Source organism: Spinacia oleracea, chromosome 4 (assembly GCF_020520425.1).
Source record: "Spinacia oleracea cultivar Varoflay chromosome 4, BTI_SOV_V1, whole genome shotgun sequence".
Lineage (NCBI taxonomy): Eukaryota > Viridiplantae > Streptophyta > Magnoliopsida > Caryophyllales > Amaranthaceae > Spinacia > Spinacia oleracea.
Genome location: NC_079490.1, coordinates 4,448,183 through 4,467,379, shown reverse-complemented (window position 1 = coordinate 4,467,379; position 19,197 = coordinate 4,448,183). Strand labels below are relative to the sequence as shown.

The 19,197-nt window shown below is 32.8% G+C and overlaps 1 protein-coding gene across 1 annotated transcript; it reads right to left on the bottom strand.

Moving 5' to 3' along the window:
- Positions 1-73: 73 nt before the first annotated feature.
- On the bottom strand, positions 74-7,027 carry LOC110791423 (serine carboxypeptidase-like 20). Its single transcript, XM_021996162.2, has 14 exons — positions 6,737-7,027; positions 5,385-5,548; positions 5,185-5,261; positions 4,747-4,869; positions 4,540-4,642; positions 4,374-4,411; positions 4,118-4,222; positions 2,456-2,536; positions 2,075-2,326; positions 1,695-1,760; positions 1,479-1,597; positions 588-701; positions 441-486; positions 74-343 (listed from the first exon to the last, which is right to left on the bottom strand). The coding sequence occupies exons 1-14, from the start codon at positions 6,901-6,903 to the stop codon at positions 260-262; spliced, it is 1,539 nt and encodes a 512-aa protein (XP_021851854.1). The 5' UTR covers positions 6,904-7,027; the 3' UTR covers positions 74-259.
- Between the last annotated feature and the right edge of the window lie 12,170 nt (positions 7,028-19,197).

The window sequence follows — 19,197 nt, the reverse complement described above, 5'->3', positions numbered from 1 at the left end:
ATTTCCGGAAACTTTCTTCTAGTTTCGTCGATGTTAAACAGAGCGAACGTACGGTACTCCATGACAAGTAAGATATCAGAAATGTACTAATTCCTTCCATTTTGGAACAAATCTGCAGATACATGTCTTTGTTTTTCTTTACAAAGTGGAATTTTGCAGCTATATAATTTAAGCACAAACCCTAAAATCTTTGTTTCATTTCATTTGGGTTTTTTCCCAAATTTAAATTATACTATAGTTTTCGATAGTATTTTTTCCATCACATAGGCTTTCCTTCTAACCATCGGCTAAAAAAATCTAACGCCTCCCTCGGCTTGTACTCCGGAACCGTGTGTCCTGCTCCCTGTATCGTATACAAAATAAAACTCGGTCACTAAAACGAAATTTCGAAAATTAAGATCTAAACTTAAAGCATCTAAATATTCAGCCATACTACTAACCTTAATGGTGATAAATGTAAGATTGTGATCGTATGCTTGTACGTACCTGTAAAATAATGTACGATGATATACAAATGAAAATAAATTAAACGTTCCTTCAAATATACGAAAATAATATTCTAATACCAAAAAAATGTGAAATTTTACCCTGCTATTTGATTATTGGACATCCAAGGTCTCCATTCATCAAGAACTTGATACCCTAGGGAGCTAGTCCATGCTTGTGTACCAGTGTAAGGAACACACAAATCATGATCTCCACTGCAAAAATTAAATAAAGTTGTTTAGCCTTTGAGAACTTGAATCGAAAAGATGGATTTGGGCCGGGCTAGCCCAACACGAAAGGCCCGATTGGACATGATCACGAAGTCGTGGGCTAGGCTCGCACCATAATTTTTTGAATTGTTTTTGAAAAATACACAATACAACATGGCCCGACAATACACAACACATTAAGGTAGTGTTCTCTTCACTTGCATTTCACTTATCTTATCTTATCTTATTTTATTGGCCCTGAACTTATCTTATCTTATTGACCCTTATCTTATCTTATCTTATCTGAACTTATTGACCATTATCTTATCTTATTGACCCTTATCTTATTGAAACTTATAGTATAACCTTAGGTAATATTTATCTTATCTTATCTTATCTTATCTTATCTTATCTTATCTTATCTTATTGGTCCTGAACTTATCTTATCTTATCTTATTGACCATGATCTTATCTTATCTTATCTTATCTTATCTTATTGACCCTTATTTTATCTTATCAGACCTGAAATAAGTGAAAATAAGGTGAAGAGAACAGAGCCTAAATGTAATTAAATTAGGTTCGAGCACAAAAGCCCGGCACGTGGGCTTGGGCAGTTTCTGAACTCGGCCCGACATGAATCAAATGGGCTCTTTGTGGGGTGGGCCCGTTCTGGCTCAAGGCATGTGGGCTCATCTTGAAACACGGCCCGGCCAACAACCATATTTACGATCGGGCAGTCGCAAAATGGCAACAGATGCGGAGGCAGCGGAGTAGAAGAGTTACCTGTATATTAGTGCTCTGTAGCCTTGAGCAGTGAGGTTTCTGTGGTACTTAATCATGCTTCCAGCATCATGATTAAAAACTAATGACATGCATAATGACCAATCACCAATCTTATTTACCTATAAACAATAATAAAATCGTCGTTACCGACACGATAATCTAACAAATTCACCAATAATTATGCAAGAAAGAACAAGAAATAAAATTGTACCATACCGGTTTTGCATGAATTGCCTTCCTAACTGCCTCATTGTTTAACCAAGCAGCCGCAACTTCATCGCTCTGCATTGTAATTTTTTCGGTCAAACTTTACATGTACGAAAGAAGTCACATGCTTATAAGTTATAACACGAGATCCAACGAGAGAAAAGAGTGATTCTTCCGAATAATTTCACTTTTTTCTAGAAAATCGTGAGTTTCTCAAACTACGGTGATTTTCTTGGAAAAGTGAATTTATTCTCGGAAAAATCATTTTCCTAGAAAAGGGGAAATGATTCTTCCGAGTAATTTCACTTTTTCCTAGAAAATTAAGGTGATTTCCTCGGAAAAAGTGAATTTATCCCCGGAAAAATCATTTTTCGAGAAAAGGGTCTTACGGTACAAGGAACAGAAACTCGGCGATCATTTTGTAACGAGTTAAGCTCGGGCCATGAAGGAACAAGACCGTCTTTGACCACCATTTGGTACGGCCAAGCGCGGCCGAACATCCTTTTCCTTATAGGATGAGGCTTGTCTGTTAACCCTAGTTGTTTGAAGCTATCAGGCAAGCTTAAATTCTTTGTGTTCTCATTTCCTGGGTTATGGTAACATGGCTCAAGAATATCATACACATTTAAGCCTTGTATAGCCTGCAAGTTACGACAAATAAAATAATAAAAATTATATTTATATGATCGTAATAAACGTGATCAAAGTTGGTATGTGAATAGTGTAAAAGTCAAAGTGATGCATCTATTAAAAACGTAGTACTATTTTACCTTGTATAATTTATTAATGTAACCTTGGCAAGCAGCAACGCCATTATTTTCTATGTCCAATCCACAACTGCTTGTAAATTCCTGTATCACAATTTTAGGATCAATTTTAAGAGTTGAAATACAATCAACTTTCTAATGTTTTCCGATGCCAATGAGCCATAAATACAACACCGGGTATAAATTACAAACCGTGAAAGGGGAATTCGAATATGAGATCTTACTGATAATCATATACAGAACATCAGTTTTAACCATTAGGCTAAGATCTCACTGGTATTTAACTTTCTCATGTAACTATCACAAGTACAAGTGGTTTATCTTAGAAGGTGTTACTAGTAGTCATCTAGTCAAAAGGTCAATTTACTAGTCAACAACGTGGGCTATTATTTAGGGATAAAAGGCGGGGGGTCAAAGATGGTTTGAGTCGTGTCGTGTCGGACAACGTCTCGTGCTGAGTTGGTGTGCTTTGAGGCTAGCTAGCCCCGACCCACTAGAGATGTGACATGACACCATTTTTTTCAGAAGGCTCACATATAGTACAAGCCCACGCGCCACTATATCATGCTTGTCCAAGTCAAATTTCACTTATTTCAAAGTGAATTGTCCTATTTATCCGAAATAATGTGACCCTGACCCAACCCACACAGTAACGTGTCGTGCTTTTTAAATACACTAATTAAAAATATAGAGTAATTCATTTTCCTTTGAAAATGAATTTGGCATCATCTTTTCTTTCTTTTGCCCCCCCCCCCCCCCCCCCCCCCCAATGAATTGCAAAATCTTTATTTTTGGTACCAACTAAAGAGGTGTCAGTTTCATTCTTATCAACAGTTTTTGGACTTTTATGCTAACAACTTGGTAGTGGGCCTAGTGGGCCTAGCCCTCTATCCCCCCTGCAAATGGGGCAAATGGGACCAAAGTCGTCAAAGTAACTCAAATTTCTGAGGTCAGTACGAATGTACGATAGTGAAGGTTAGCATTTACAAGAATTTTTTGGGGGGTTTTGAACCTCTAAGTCTGACCATAAAATAACAATTGTGGTTGTGTTTTCTTCACCTGATTTAGTCTGGTTTTTTGAGTTTCTGATTTTGCCTGGTATGAATGTTTTCTGTGAGCACCTTTAATTTATTTATTTTGGTTTGGTCTGGTCTGGTCTGGTCTGGTCAGGCCAGGCAAGGTCTGATCTAATCTAACAAGAAATAAGAATAAGATGAATGAGAACAACGTCTAAGCCTGATTGAACATATCGTGTTTACTCGTCACCCGGATATGATTCAAACTGACCGGACTCAAAGGTACTAGTACAATTTTAGACAACGTTAGAATAAAAGTCGTCATTTTACACCCACTAAACCTCTAATCTAAAAAGCTCACGTGTTACTCTTTTCCAAAATTATATATTTCATCTCAAAACTCTCTTCCAAACCTTTCTTAAGCCCTAACCAAACACTTATATTAGCTTTTTAAAATAGTCAAACATCTAATTCACCCCAAAACAATCTATTTCCTCCAAACCTCATTTAACCAATCATACCATAAATGCAATTCATATAAAAATGACATGTTTTGACATGCAATCAATACTTTGGTACCAAATTTTGTAGTGAAGTACACATAGAGGTATGGGGGTATGGTGATGACTAAAGGATTAGGTAGGCTTACTCTGTAAAGATCATCTGATATCAATGCCATCCCATGTGCAAATGGCAACAATGCATTACCATCATACTTCTGTTCTGCTGTTACTCCATTTCCTATCACATATCCCTGCATTTTTTTATTCATTTTTAGTTGATTGTCACGTAAAATAGTCACGCTGACAGTGTAATTTAAGTGTTTATTATGACTCGAAAAATTGTAATAATTTCAAAATTATAATAATTAGTCACATTATAATGATATGGATTGGCAACTTTACCTTGAAATTGATAGTGGGTTGAACTTTTGCTTTAAGCCCTAAAATGATTAAAGATAAGAAAAGAAAATTTATATCATTTTCCCATAAAATTGATAAAATAGTGGTTTTATTTAAAAGTTTGGTGATCAATAATAATTACTATAATTTTTCATTTTACTACGAGTACCTTTTACTATTTCAGCAGCAAGGGTTGGGACGTAAATCCCACCATATGACTCCCCAGCTACGTAAAATGTATTTCTTCTGAATTCCGAATATTGCTTGAACCACTGAAATTCACGTATATATAAATGAGTTTCAAATGAATATACGAGTATTAGAACAACGTACAATGTGACGACTATTTCCGATCAACCACGTTACGCTTATATACCTTCAAGAGAAAATTGTGAGTATCACGGGCTGTTTGTACGTCACCGGTTTGATACTTGGTTTGATTTTCTGAATAAGACAGTCCCACTCCCGTGGGAGAATCCAAATAAATAATATTCGATACCTATAAAAAAAAGTAATTTAAACAAAATAAAGTCAAATCTTTCTACAACATACATTTTGTGTCGCATTTACTTGTCACTTTCTCCTATTCGTTGATATTTATGTTTGATAATTGGATGAAATCGTACACAAATTGTGATTAAAAAGATTTAATTAAACCACATCATATGGAACAAAAAAAAATTAAAAAAAAAAAAAAAACTTTAATTTAAATGTAATTCAGCAATATAATATAGTTTAAATAGATGCCTTTTTTTAGATGCCTAGAAATAACTAAATTCCATTTAGTTAAATAAAAAGTGTAAAAGTGTAATACCTTGGACCAACTATATGGATTGAGATGCAACATAGGGAGGCTATTCTTGGTCTTCCCAGCCTGAAAATTAAATGGTCCTGCAATTTATTTTTTTCAGAACAGAAAATGACATTACTCTGCAAAATATCTATATTAATTAATTAATTAATTAAGTAAATTTAATTACAAGAATAAAGAATATATAAATATGAAAGACTTACCATGTTCATAAACAAACCCATCAAAACTAGAACATCCCGGACCACCATTTAACCATAACACAACCGCATCCTTCTCCGGCCGCCTTTCCGATTCCACGAAATAATAGAACAGATTTTTCGGAGGTGTCGATCGATTACTCCGGTGTTCGTCTAATGTAATGTACCTTAATACGTAAAATTGGATACGATTATGGTTAAGATTGAAGTTGTGCTCGAGTATTTTAATTTTTAGTAGTTTCGCTTTTATAAAACTATTTTCTTTATAAATATCCGTATTCATAATTATTCTTACCCGTCAAAATTATATTTCCTCCGTCTCTTTTGTGACGCGAAAAAAAAATTAAAATAAGAAACACGAAAAGAGACGGAGGAAGTTATAATAATAAAAAATTAATCTTTTATTTAAATTTTGTTTACTACGTATAAACTAACAATAATTGAAAGTTAACCTCTTATTCGAATTTTGTTTAATAAACTAATAATAATCGAAAATTAACATTTTTACAAACTTTTCTATAAGGCGGTCTTACATAAAAGACCACCTTGGTATCATATAAGTTAAGCACTTGAACTAATTAGTTAAGCACATGAACTAATTAGTTAAACATTGAAACCAATTAGTTAAGCAAATAAATTATTAGTTAAGCAATTGAATCAATTAATTAAGCAACGTAACCAATTAGTTAAGAAATTGAACCAATTAGTTAAGCAACCAAAGTGGTCTTTCCGGTAAGGCGGTCTTACACAAAAGTTGCTGCATTTTATTTGAATTTTGCTTATAAACTAATTTCTTAGTAAATGTTCTTATTCATAATTGTCATTTATTTTTTGAGGGATTATTCATAATTGACTTTAATTGCCCATAAAAATAATACTTTCTCTGCCTCTTTTTATGACACAAAAAAAAAGTCGAAGTAAGGGAGGAAGTAAAATTAAGACACGACAAGCATGTGATAAGTTGATAACTTAACATCTACTAATAATTAATTAAATTATTACTACTATATTATGTATATATAATTGAATTTTTTTTTTTTTTTGGAATAATTTTGAGTAACGAGTGTTTGATGCACACTTGTCTCCCCAAGAACACACTAATTTAATATTATTATCCATTAATTAAACAACAAAAAGGTAGGTAGTTACGAAAAAATTACGGTAGTTATGGAAAAAAAACCCACTAATTTCCTATCAGAAAAATGTATAATAATATCTTGGATTATTATATAGAGATTAAATAATGTTAAATTTTGCGTTTTCGCAACGAAAACCCGTAAATACGAGTAGAAAAAACACGGGTTTTAACGATTGGTTGTATATAGAAAATTGTCGAGGAAAAAAGACGTACATACCCTGAGTAATGCTTAGAAGGGAAAGGAGCAGAGAATCCAGGAAGTTGAGTGATGAGAGAATTAGGAGGAGCAGCTTCAGTAATAATGATAAAATTATTATTATTATTACCATAATTAGAAACTAAGGTAATTACGATAATAACCATGCAAAAAAGTAGAATTTCCATGGCTTTTTTTTTTGTAAGGAAGAGAGGATTTTAGAGAGAGAAAGTATATAGAGAGAGAAAAATTAGGAGTTTAAAATGAGGGAGTTTTAAGTTGAGAATTTAAGTTTGCACAAATAGTGACAAAAAGCTAAAGGGTGTGTGTGAAGGTTTGGATTGAAGTTGGCAAGAATTGGAATTTTTTTTTTTTTTTTTTTTTTTGTACTAATAAATAAAAAATAAGGTTGTCATTAAATAAGGGGGGAATATTAAAACCTATAGAATGAGGTAAAGTGCATGCAAAGCACACATTTCTTGACCCTTGATTTGTCTTTTCCCACATTATTAGTTAGATCTAACGATCCAAATTCCTTATTTTCCTCCTCCATCTTTTGATCGGCTCGAAAAATATCGGGTTTGGACAGAATTTTAGGCTGGTAGATGTAAATTTTAGTGAAAAGCTAATCAAATTCGCATAAGTTACGGTTAGGAAAATAATTTGAGGGTCGATCACCAAATAGTTCAATTTAGAATTAACTAAAGTAATAATTAAGTTAAAATAAGTTTAATTTTAATGAGAAAAAAATTTTAAATTGAAAATTAAATGAATATATATAACATAAACTAAATCAATAACGATATACATTACTATGTATTTTATTTACCGAACATTCACTTACATGAACTCATTAAAGTTTAATGGTACTTATTAAGAACTCGTTTTAGTTGTAAATTGAACTTGGCTATTTTAAAGATTCGTTCTTAAATGAGTTGTTGATATTAAAAATAAAAACCATTCGCCTCTATGCTCGAGGATTTTTTATCCGGTTAAAAAGTTTACCTACAATTTAATAGAGGTTACTTCAATTCATACTCAATACTCGTGAATAGAGTACTACAATTCACATGCACCTAATTAAATTGCTATCATTAATTAGTTTAGGTAAGAGTAATTTTTGGCACAAGATGAGAGTGGTGTTGAAGTCTCTCTAGTGTACGTACTTTTTTTTTTCTTTTTTTTTTTGTCGGTGTTAGCACCCGATTCATCATTAGGGCAAATTCGGATTCGAGGCGAGTTATGGGTAGATAGGTTTCAGTCCACTCTCAATTGTTGTTGTCGGGGACTGAACACGGGTCCTCCCTACCAAGTTCAGCCTCAATCACCACTGAACCAACAGAAAATTGGTAGCGTACGTACTTTATGCCTATTCATACAAGAGTTTTGGAGTAACTCGACGCGATAAATGATTTAGGCACACTCACTGTAAGAACACAATTTTTAATATGCGTTATAAATATAAGAAAGTGTGCAAAGATTAGACTATAATATCTATTCATTGTTGGATGGAGCTTAATTCACCGGACTACATCTATCGTACTTAAATTTACTTACATAAATGGTGTTTTCTTCACCATAAAAAGTAAGTTTCATGTCAGCTAAGATAAGTGAAAATCAGGTTTTATTAGGTCAATATATAAAAGTTTCAATCAGGTCATATAAGTTGACTCTCGATCTTGAATTACCTCTTTTAAAGTTAGGTTCAATCAGGTCCAAAAAATTACAATCAGGTCTGACAAAAATCTATCAAGTCAATCAAATTTAGTCTCCAATTCCAATAAGTTTAGATAAGTTCAGGTATCATTCGACAAATATACACACACTATACCGTTTAATTACTCTCTTAAAATCACGTTTAATCAAATTAATCAATTAATAATAAATTCAGATAAATTTATTAAAATTGAGGTTTCATTAGCTAAGAATAACCCACCTTAACTTTGATGGTGGAGTAAAAAATATTGTGGACCAATGATCTGAATAAAATGATTGAGGAACACACTTGTAAAAAAAGATCTAGATTCGTTTTCATTTTTGTTCCACTATTTATCACTGAGTAGTGAGTAGTGAGTAGTGAGTAGTGAGTAGTGAGTAGTGAGTAGTGAGTACTCACTCACTCTACTCAGCACTGAAAAGAATTCTGGATCCAAGGACCACTTGTTGTCCTTTTTATTCATGGTCAATAGTTCTTTAAAGTAGTAGGTTTATTTCACTTTAAAGTGAAAAATTAAAGATTTTATTTTGTATTGAGGATTATGTAAGTATTTTATTTATGTATGAAAAAAGTTTCTAGAAGAGCCATTTTATTAATCACACAATATTTGAAAATGAAAGATTTAATTTTTTATTGAGGATTATGTAAGTATTTTATTTTATGTATGAAAAAAGTTTCTAGAAGAGCCATTTTATTAATCACACAATATATGAATTATTTTCTAATTAACCCGGAGGCTCCGTTCAATTGAAATACTTTCTCTATTCCTTAAATATTGCACCATGGTTGACTTTTACTCCCCTAATACATTATTTTGACTTTTAATATCTCAATATATGTGCAAGTAACAATTACAAAAAACTGATATTTAGAAAATATATATCGATACGAATCTAACATAACCTCACACGACTATAACTTTTCTTAGTATGAATCACAAAAAATGACCAAAGTCGTAGTGTAAATAGTGTAAAAATCAAGATGGTGTGATATTTAAGGGACGGAGGAAGTATATATATGTTTTGATGCCAAAAGACATTCAAATCAAGCCTATCCTAAGTTTTTATTGTCGATTAAAGTTTTTCGAGAGATGGAAGTAAAAAACATAGGAACAAAACTCACAATATCTTGTATTCTTATTAGTTTGGTATATAAGGTTAATTTATGTGAATTTTAATTTTATTGGTAATTAAGAAGAAGGATCCTAATGAATCATAAAATCTTCAACCCGATCCTAAGCACAAGGAAATGACGAGGTTCGAACTTGTGCTCTTAAAATGACGAAGTGAGCTCTCCACCATCTTCATGAGTTAAGGTTGGTACGTAAATATTACACGATTTGTTTTTTAAATTTTTTGTTTGGTACAAATGAGCTATGAAGACAATACAGGAGGAAATATTCGAACCTATGAGTTTGTGACTTATCGTATACATGACCTCAATCTTACCATTGTATTTTACTCTGTATTTGTGAAAGTGAGACAAAAGTCTCAAGATTATTAATTTCAAAAATCAAGGCCACACGATTTAGTTTCGAAATCCGTAGAAACTTGACTTTGACCTTGGTTTTGTATTTTTGTTGGTCAACGCTTTTGTTGAAATAAGAACCATAAAACACTTCCAATAAATATATAATGTTTTTTGGAATTTGTTTGTGTAGCTTGAACTTGACCTATCTTAGCTTCCTCCGTGACATATATAATAGATCGAGAAAGTAGCCTAAGATCCATAAGGGTTAAAATTAAAGAAAACACGTAATGGAACACAGTAGTTTAAGACTTGTTCGATATTGTTTTTTGTTTTACGTTTTTTATTTTTTTAATACGAAACATTAATTAATTACGCACAAATAAGTTTACATAAAGAGTACTCGCTACTCCGACTACAAAATTATGCATCAATTAGAGATGGATTTTGAGACGGATACAATAAACGTCTCAAACTTGAGACGGTTACTAAATTTTCGTCTCTAAATTAAAATTGAGATGAAATTTTATATGGAGTTTCAAAAATCCCGTCTCAAATCTGTAATGGATTTGCAAGAATTCCGTCTCAAATTTAATTTTTTTTTGAGACGCGTCTATAGTGACGCCCTATTTTCGTCTCAAATCCGTCTCTAATCATCTATAAAATGATTATTTTGTAGTGTCTGTGTCCATACGCACTAAAAACGAGTTTGAGCTTACTAAAATTGACTGAGGGCACATATGAGACATATGAGTAGAACTTTACTAACAAAGTGTACAAATATGTGGTTTTTCTTAATGTAGTATACATAATTAGTAGGGTGAACTTGAGAACTGATCGAGAAAATCAACCACCCAACAAATTGAAGATTCTATGATTGATTTGAAATTGCAACAATAATAGTACGAGTAGTAACTACTACAGAGTACTCCAGTAGAATCAAAGTACGAGTGAGTACATATAGTGTTTTATATACTCTGTTTTACAATATATACATTAATTAATAATAATAATTATAACAATTAGATATTTGAAAACATATATTGAGATTTAACAATTAAAAAATACTCCGTATAAAATTTATTTTTACGTATTAATTAATACGAAATACTCATATCTTTTTTCTTATAAAACCATCCCGAAATACTTGCACTGTTTATATAAATAGTATACTTTTTTAAATTTTATATTGTTATCTCACTTACTTAAGATCCCAATTGTATTCCTAACATCTAAAAATACATTAAAACCCTCCACTACTCTCAAAAAATTGACACACTTCTCATTAACTATATTAAAATAATACTCCGTACTCAATATCAACCACCACCTAATTAAATAATAAGTCAATTAAATTGTCTTAAACTATGTGCCGGTCACTAGTGGAAAAACATTCATTTGCATCACCACATTTGCCTCGCACATTTAAACATGTGACGCAATTGACAGTCCTAAGCATTAAAATTAGTCATTTGCGTCGCAGAATTACTAATCTGCGACGCAAATGACTCTAAGATGTTTTTAGAGTCATTTGCGTCGCAGATTAGTAATAATACGACGCAAAATATTACCTCATTTGCGTCGCAGAATTACTAATCTGCGGCGCAGATGACTCTAAGAGTCATCTGCGTCGCAGATTAGTAACTCTGCGACGCAAATGAGTTTAAAAAAAATCGGAAGTTTCTCAAATTTAATTATAACCTTTTCCTTTTATTTTTAATTTGGTGCGACGCAGTCTACCTGCTCCTATTCCCTTTCTCTCTCATACATTTCCTGCCTCCCCTGTACAACTCTTTCAGTCTTTCTCTCTCGTATTTTCCAAATCTCCTTGTTGAAAGTCCAAAGCTTCTCTGTCTCTCCTTCAGAATCAGATTCGAGCTTTCCCTTCAAAGTCTTCTCTCACCAAATCATCCCAATCTCTCAAATTTGTTTTAAAATTCAAGCTTAGCGAATACGAAGGAGGCAAACCCAGATCTGAAAGCGATGACGTCTTCAGCAGGATTTCAAGCCGCGTTCTCTGCAAACTCTGACTCTAAGGTGGATGACTCGGCGGCGACTCATCTTGGGTGCGGTGGAAGTGGGGCTGGGTTTTGGGGGGATTCTGTTGAGTCGACTCATACCGAATTGGTCCCGGGTTACACCGCCATAACAACAACATCAACAATGGCGGGAGTTTGTCGCTTTCTGTAGTTCTACACCAGAGGACCTCTTTGACAACGCTCCTCAGGTAACCAGTAAACCCGTTTCTTAACGCCGGCTACTCATTAATTGATTTATTATGCCTTCTTGAATCTAGGGTTTAATTTCTGATCGGAGGGCTGTTTGTTTATTACGATTGCTAAATTATTAGGGTTTGATTGTATTTCTGAAGTTCGAATTCTCCAAATTTATAGGCTGGTTTATTGATTGTTGCTGCTTTTCTTGGCTTCTTTCCGATTGATTGGTGTAATATTTGCGCAATTTTTAAGATGGAGGATATTAATCAATTGCTGAGGAATTAAGGGTTTTAATCAATTTTGAATTAAGGGTTTGAAGTATTATCGCCGAATTTCATATTTATATTCTTCTACTGCTGTACAAGGTTTCTGATTGGTTGATAATTTCTAATTGGAAGGCTATTTGTTTAATTCGGTCGCTGAATGATTAAGGTTTGATTGAATTTCTGTTCGTGTTAGATTTTGGTTTTGTTTTGATGATTATGCAGTTGCTTCACCAAAAGGTTTGTGTTAGAATTTGGTTTGATTTTTGATGAGTATGCAGTTGGTGTTATGATCGTTGATCAAGTAGGCTGTTTGTTGATATGCAATCCTCACAAAGGTTCGTGCTTTATGAGGATTTCACAGAGCTGATATGCAATTCTATTTGTCGGTTTGAATGTCGTTGTGTTGGTTGTAGTCCCATAAACTCTTACAGATTTTCAGGCGTTCCGTTTCTGTTCGCAATGATTTTGTCCAATTCACCTCGTGATTTTGTGATGATGAACAAGTTTGAGGATTTGGAGATAAAATTTGTTATGAAAAATTCAAATCTTATAGACGATGGTATTAATTACTTACGTTTAGAATCCCTTATTACCAAATAAGAGACTTGTGCAGTAGTTGTGCTGTTTATTTCAAACTTCATACTTCTATTTCTTAATAATATCTGCAGTATTTGGTTGGCAATGGAAGTTTCTTTCGATTCTCCCCTGCTTTGGTAAACTGTATTATGGCTTCTGTTTTTCCTTCAAGCCCATATGGCGTATATATTCTTGATATTTTATATTGTAAATATTGCTTAATAGGCAATCCCACAGCTTGTTATTCATTGGTTTTGTTTGGTTGCAGTTGTAGCCCAGAGTAGACCAAATGATGATGATGAGGACGATGATGAAGACGACGAAGACGATGAAGAGCAGCAAATGCAGATAAAAGATGAAACAGAAACCAACCTTATAAATCTCCGAAGAACTATATATTTAACAATTATGTCCAGTGTAGATTTTGAAGAAGCTGGCCACAAATTGCTGAAAATCAAACTTGAGCTTGGGCAAGAGGTAGAGCAATTCTTCTCTTTTGGATTTCTCTAACAGCTTTTCTTATTGCCTTAAATTCTGTTCTTGAAGTGCATCAGACTGTGCAAAAGGGGCTTGATCTGAAAATTGTTTCTCTGATAGTTTGGGAGATTCTTTTCTTTGCACCCTTTCAATGTTTTACATGTTCTGTGTAAATTTAATCTGAATATTTTTGAACTCTTTCAGAAATACTAGGCAATCCTTCAGTTATTATCCTACCATGGCTCTGATGTATACCTTTTGCTGTTCATAACGTCAATGATGCATGTTAATTTGTTTATGCAGTTTTGTATTTTTCTGGAATCTCCCTTTAGTTGTAGTTCTTAAGATTGTCAGTAAAATTTAATTATTTCTTTGCCTTTATGCCGGTTTTATTTGTTTGTGTAGCACTGATATTTTCTTTATGCTGATTTTATTGTTTTTGCTGTTTGTAATTGGTTATTATGTGAAACTCATCTGAAATTGTCATTGCAGATGGAGTTGAATATAATATTATTGGAGTGCTGCAGCCGGGAGAGGACATATCTCGGATATTATGGTCTGTTAGGCCAAAGGTTTTGTATGCTCAACAGAGTGTATCAGGAGAATTTTGAAAAGTTTGATTTTCCCAAGTTGATTTTCGGATAATTGCATGTTTTTTGGGTTGATTGTTCATGGGAAGAAGAGAGAGAAATATCAGAAATTGTGTTTTTTTGGGGTTTAGCAGCTTTCGTAGCTAAATAGACCTGATTTTAGCCTAATTGATGTTGTTTGCATCACAGGCAGTCTTTTGCTTTTCGTTCGATCTCATCACTTGCTATGCCTTGGCCTTGATTGTTGGGACGTTGCTCGATACTACACTGATTTTAGCCTAATTATTGTTCTATTTAATAATATGAGTTGTCCATTTTACTATATAATAGGTTTCATTTTAATATATATATATATATATATATATATATATATATATATATATATATATATATATATATATATATATATGTATATATTAAAATGAAACCTATTTTTTTTACAAAATTCAAAGTCATTTGCGTCGCACATTAGCTTAATGTGCGACGCAAATGGCTAATTTTTTTTGGCGCCAAAAGGTCATTTGCCATGCACATTAGCTTAATGTGCGTGGCAAATGAGAGTTATTTGCGTCGCACTTTTGTGCGACGCAAATGACTTTTAGTCATTTGCGTCGCGACCTTTTGCGTCGCACAATGTGCGACGCAAATGACCTTAAATGTGCGATGCAAATGAGTCATTTTCCACTAGTGGGTCAAACCGTGCGAGTATTCTGGGACGGAGGGAGTAATAAATATGGTCAAAGTTACTCCGTAGTAAATAAAAATGTAAAAAGTCAATAAAATGCATCTATTGAGAATTTGAGATCAGGAAAAACAAATACTTCTTCTGTTCCTGAAACATCGCACCATGGTTGACTTTTACTCTTATATCTCAAATCGTGTGCAAGTAAAAATTATAAAAAATAATTTTAAAAAAAATATATATATATCGATACGAATCTAACATGACCCATATGACTAAAATTTCCTTATATACGAATAAAAAAAATGGCCAAAGTGTGAACATTGTAAAATACAAATTTCCTTATGACTTCATGATTTACGCATGCATGGGTAGTGTACTCGATCAGTAAGGTCTCCGTAAAAGAAACGCATGCATGTGTAAGCAAAGATGGGAAATAACACAGCGCATGCATTCATGCACATAATAGAGTACAAAAAGTTGCATCCATAATGTCGTGCTAAAAAACAAATTTTATTAATTAATTATAATAATGATGCTATTATTGTACTTTAATTAAAAAGTTTTGTGATTTTTCCATCACCTAACTTTTGGAACAACCTTCACTACCCATCGTTTATCGCTACAAAAAGTTGTACCATTAACGACGGGAAATCCCGTCGTTAAAGGCCAATAATCATTGATTAATGACGTGATTTTCTGTCGTGAACCCGTCATAAAGGGGGCCGTCGTTAATGGAAAATCCCGTCGTTAATTCGTCGTAAAAGACATTTGCGACGGTTGTTCCCGTCTTTGTTTGGTTGTTAGACCCGTTGCAAAAGCTTTTTACGACGGGATTTTTGACCCGTCGGAGTTAGTTTGTCGTTAAAGATACAAATTTTTTGTAGTGTATAAACCCTTGATAACATCAATCCGATCCGATTCGATCGGACCCTTTTAAAAAGTGATCATCAATAAACCGATCCGACAATAACCTGCGCCAGCTATGATCCAATCTGCTTAATAACCAGGACTAACTATAATGTCGTGCTAAAAAACAAATTAATTCATTAATAATGTTTATTGTACTGGGTGTTTGTGTATTTTTCATCACCGTACCTAACTTTTGGGACAGCCTCGAGCCTATCCCATACTAAATTATAAAATTAATGCTTATATTTTTTGGACCATATGATTCCTGAATTGTTCTTTGATTCTACTATTTATTTATGAAATACTAATCCATTTCTAGTTAATTACCAACGTTAATCACTTTGCAATTTACACTACCTAATGTATAGATCAGTAGATGATATTTCAAGTTTTTACGAATCCTAGTCTCATATGCACACGTAATTTATACGTACACAGCGAACTAAACAGAAAAAAACAATATGTTAACTATTGTACATTTAGTTAACCTTAAATACATGTAAGTTACTCCCTCAGTTTCTTTTTGTTATTTACGTTTGGCTTTTTCCACGTTTATTAACGACTAATTAATGTGCATTGAGATCCCTCTATTTTTTTTTAATTTAAATAAGACAAATTACGTTTATTTTTAATGTTTTCACTTTTATCAAATTCTGATATTGAAAAAATGAGAAAAATTTAATGTCCCAATGAAAAAGTTTGAAAGATTAAATGAACCAATGAATTTAATTGGTTAAAATAATAACTGGACACAAATTTTGATAAAATATTAAAACATTTATGTGATAATATAAAAAAATGTAAAGAAAATTTTAAAACACCCAAAAAAGATAACGTAAATAACAAAAAAAACCGAAGGGAGTAGAAAACTATTCACAAAATTACTTCTCTAAAGAAAATATTGACATCATGTCTATTAAAAACATCTAAATAGTGCAATAATAACGTACTTTAATACTCATGATCGTCGGTTGTTAAAAACGTCAAGACCTACCAATTGAGGTTGGCATGAGTGGTTAAGGGCCTCTTGCTCCTTAACCAAGGTCTCGGGTTCGAGCCTTGGGAATGGAAAAAATCTCAACTGGGAGGGATGCTGCCCATCGAGGTACCCATGCAAACTCCCACGGGAGATTACCTCGTCGAAGGCGGTGGGAACTCCTCGTAGTTGAACCAAAAAAAAAAAACGTCAAGACCTATTTCTAGTGTTGTACTCATAAACCATAAGTATTCAAGCAACTCATGTAGAAGCTACTTGAGATTGAGATTGAGATTGAGATTGGCATGAGTGGTTAAGGGTCTCTTGCTCCTTAACCAAGGTTTCGGGTTCGAGCCTTGGGAATGGAAAAAATCTCAACTGGGAGGGATGCTGTCCATCGAGGTACCCATGCAAACTCCCACGGGAGATTACCTTGCCGAAGGCGGTGGGAACTCCTTGTAGTAGAACCAAAAAAAAAAATGTAGAAGCTACTTTGTCCAAGTCCAAAGAAACAAAATTATCTTCTTCCGATAATTAAGCTCCCTCCAATTAATTATCTTACTAAGGCTTTTATATCATCAGTTAAACCAAGTACAATTAGATAAAGTATAGGCAACTTTGATCTTTTTAACTAAATTCTAGCAAATTTAAGATTAGTTTAGCTTAAATAGGTTCATTTTCAGTTCTATGCACTGAATTTGAATTACTTTAAGTGGTTATATATCCAAAATATAGGCGAACTTCTCATTTCTGACTATCATCTAGCTAATTTAAGGTATTTTTTGTTTCTCTATATAAATTTCTATTACATTAAATTTTATCTCCCTTAGATATATGGTTTATGCAAATTATAGGCAAATGGTCCTTCTTTCTAACTAGCTTTTAGCTTATTTTAAGATTTGTTTGGCTTAACGGGATTCATTTTGATTTATTTGCATTGAATTTGACCTCATGTTGATAGTTTAGTTAAAGTATAGGCGGCCGACGGACTTTGTTTTTAATTTCTAACTAACTTCTAGCTAATTTAAGGTATGTTCGGCTTAAGAAGGTTGTATAGAATTTGGCTTCTTTTCGTGGTTTAAGCAAATTATAGGCGAATTTGTTCTTTCTAACTAATTCAGAAAATCTAAGATTATTTTAGCTTATTCAGGTTCATTTTGAGTTCAATGCACTGAATTTGAGTTATTTTAAATGGTTATGCAAAATATTGACAAACTTTTTTTTTAACTACTCCCTCCGTCTCTTATTGTTTTTTACGTTTGGTATTGTGCACGCGTTTTAAGAAATAATTAATGTGCATTGAAATTCCTCCATTTTTTTACTTAAACAAGGCAAATTACGTTTATTTATAATGTTTTCACTTTTATCAAAATTCTGATATTGGGGAAATGAGAAAAAATTAATGTCCCAATGGAAAAGTATGAGAGATTAAATGACCCAATGAATTTAATTGGTTAAAATAATAATTGGACACAAAATTTGGTAGAATATTAAAGCATTTGTGATAATATAAAAGCAAATGTAAAGAACATTTTGAAACACCCAAAAAAGAAAACGTAAAGAACAAAAAGAGACGGAGGGAGTAGCTAATTTAAGGTTTGTTTGGCTTGACGGGATTCATTGATTTAGTTGCCTTGAATTTGGCTTCATGTTGATAGTTTAGACAAATTATAGAAAACTTATGTTCTTTCTAATTAACTTCTAAGAGTTTGGGTTGTCTGCAGGCGGTTGTAGGTTTGATGGTGGCTTAGAGCATCTCCAATAATAAGCTAATTTGACAATTAGCTTGTTATGCCACATAAGAATTCAAGCTATTTCATTGTCTAGCTAATTTGTGCTTTAATGGGTAGCAACTAGCTTGTTCATTAAATTAGTTTCACTTGCCCCACTTGTCAATTAATTATTTGACAACTTTGGGAGCTAATTGTCAAGCAAATTAGCTTAAACAAGCTAATTTGCTTAGCCAAGCTAATTTAATATTTGCACTCTAATGGTCTAGCAATTAGCTTGAAACTTTTATAATTTTCAAGCTAGTGCCTAGCTATAACCATTATAGATGCTAAAACCTTTGTTTGAGGCTGTTGTTGAGTTTGTACTACACAATTTTCGTACTAAAGAATCACACAGGCTCAAAATAATCCACCGCTAATCTTATGTTGCAAATTGATTTCATTTTTGATTAATGAAAATATGTACTTCCTCCGTTTCATAAAAATTGCAACACTTTTGATTTTGTCACTATTTATATACTAACTTTGACCATGTATTTTTACTACTTTACAAAAAGTGAATGGTATAAATAAAATGTAGGTGGATAGGTTTCATTGTAAATTTTCATAATCTCAAATTGTAAGATTTAAAAAAGAATAATAATTAGAGATATTTATGGTCAAAGTTGCGTCTTGACAAACGTGTTAATCAAAGTGTTGCAATTTGTTTGAAACAGATGAAGTAATTCTTAGATGACCAACTAATAAAAGTAAAGATATGGATATATCTTGAAAAATGGTGTAGTAGTTAACTCACCATGTGGTATGTTGAAATATTAATTAAGAAAAATCGAGATAACATGTTTGTAAAAATCTAGTAGGAAATTTTTTAGA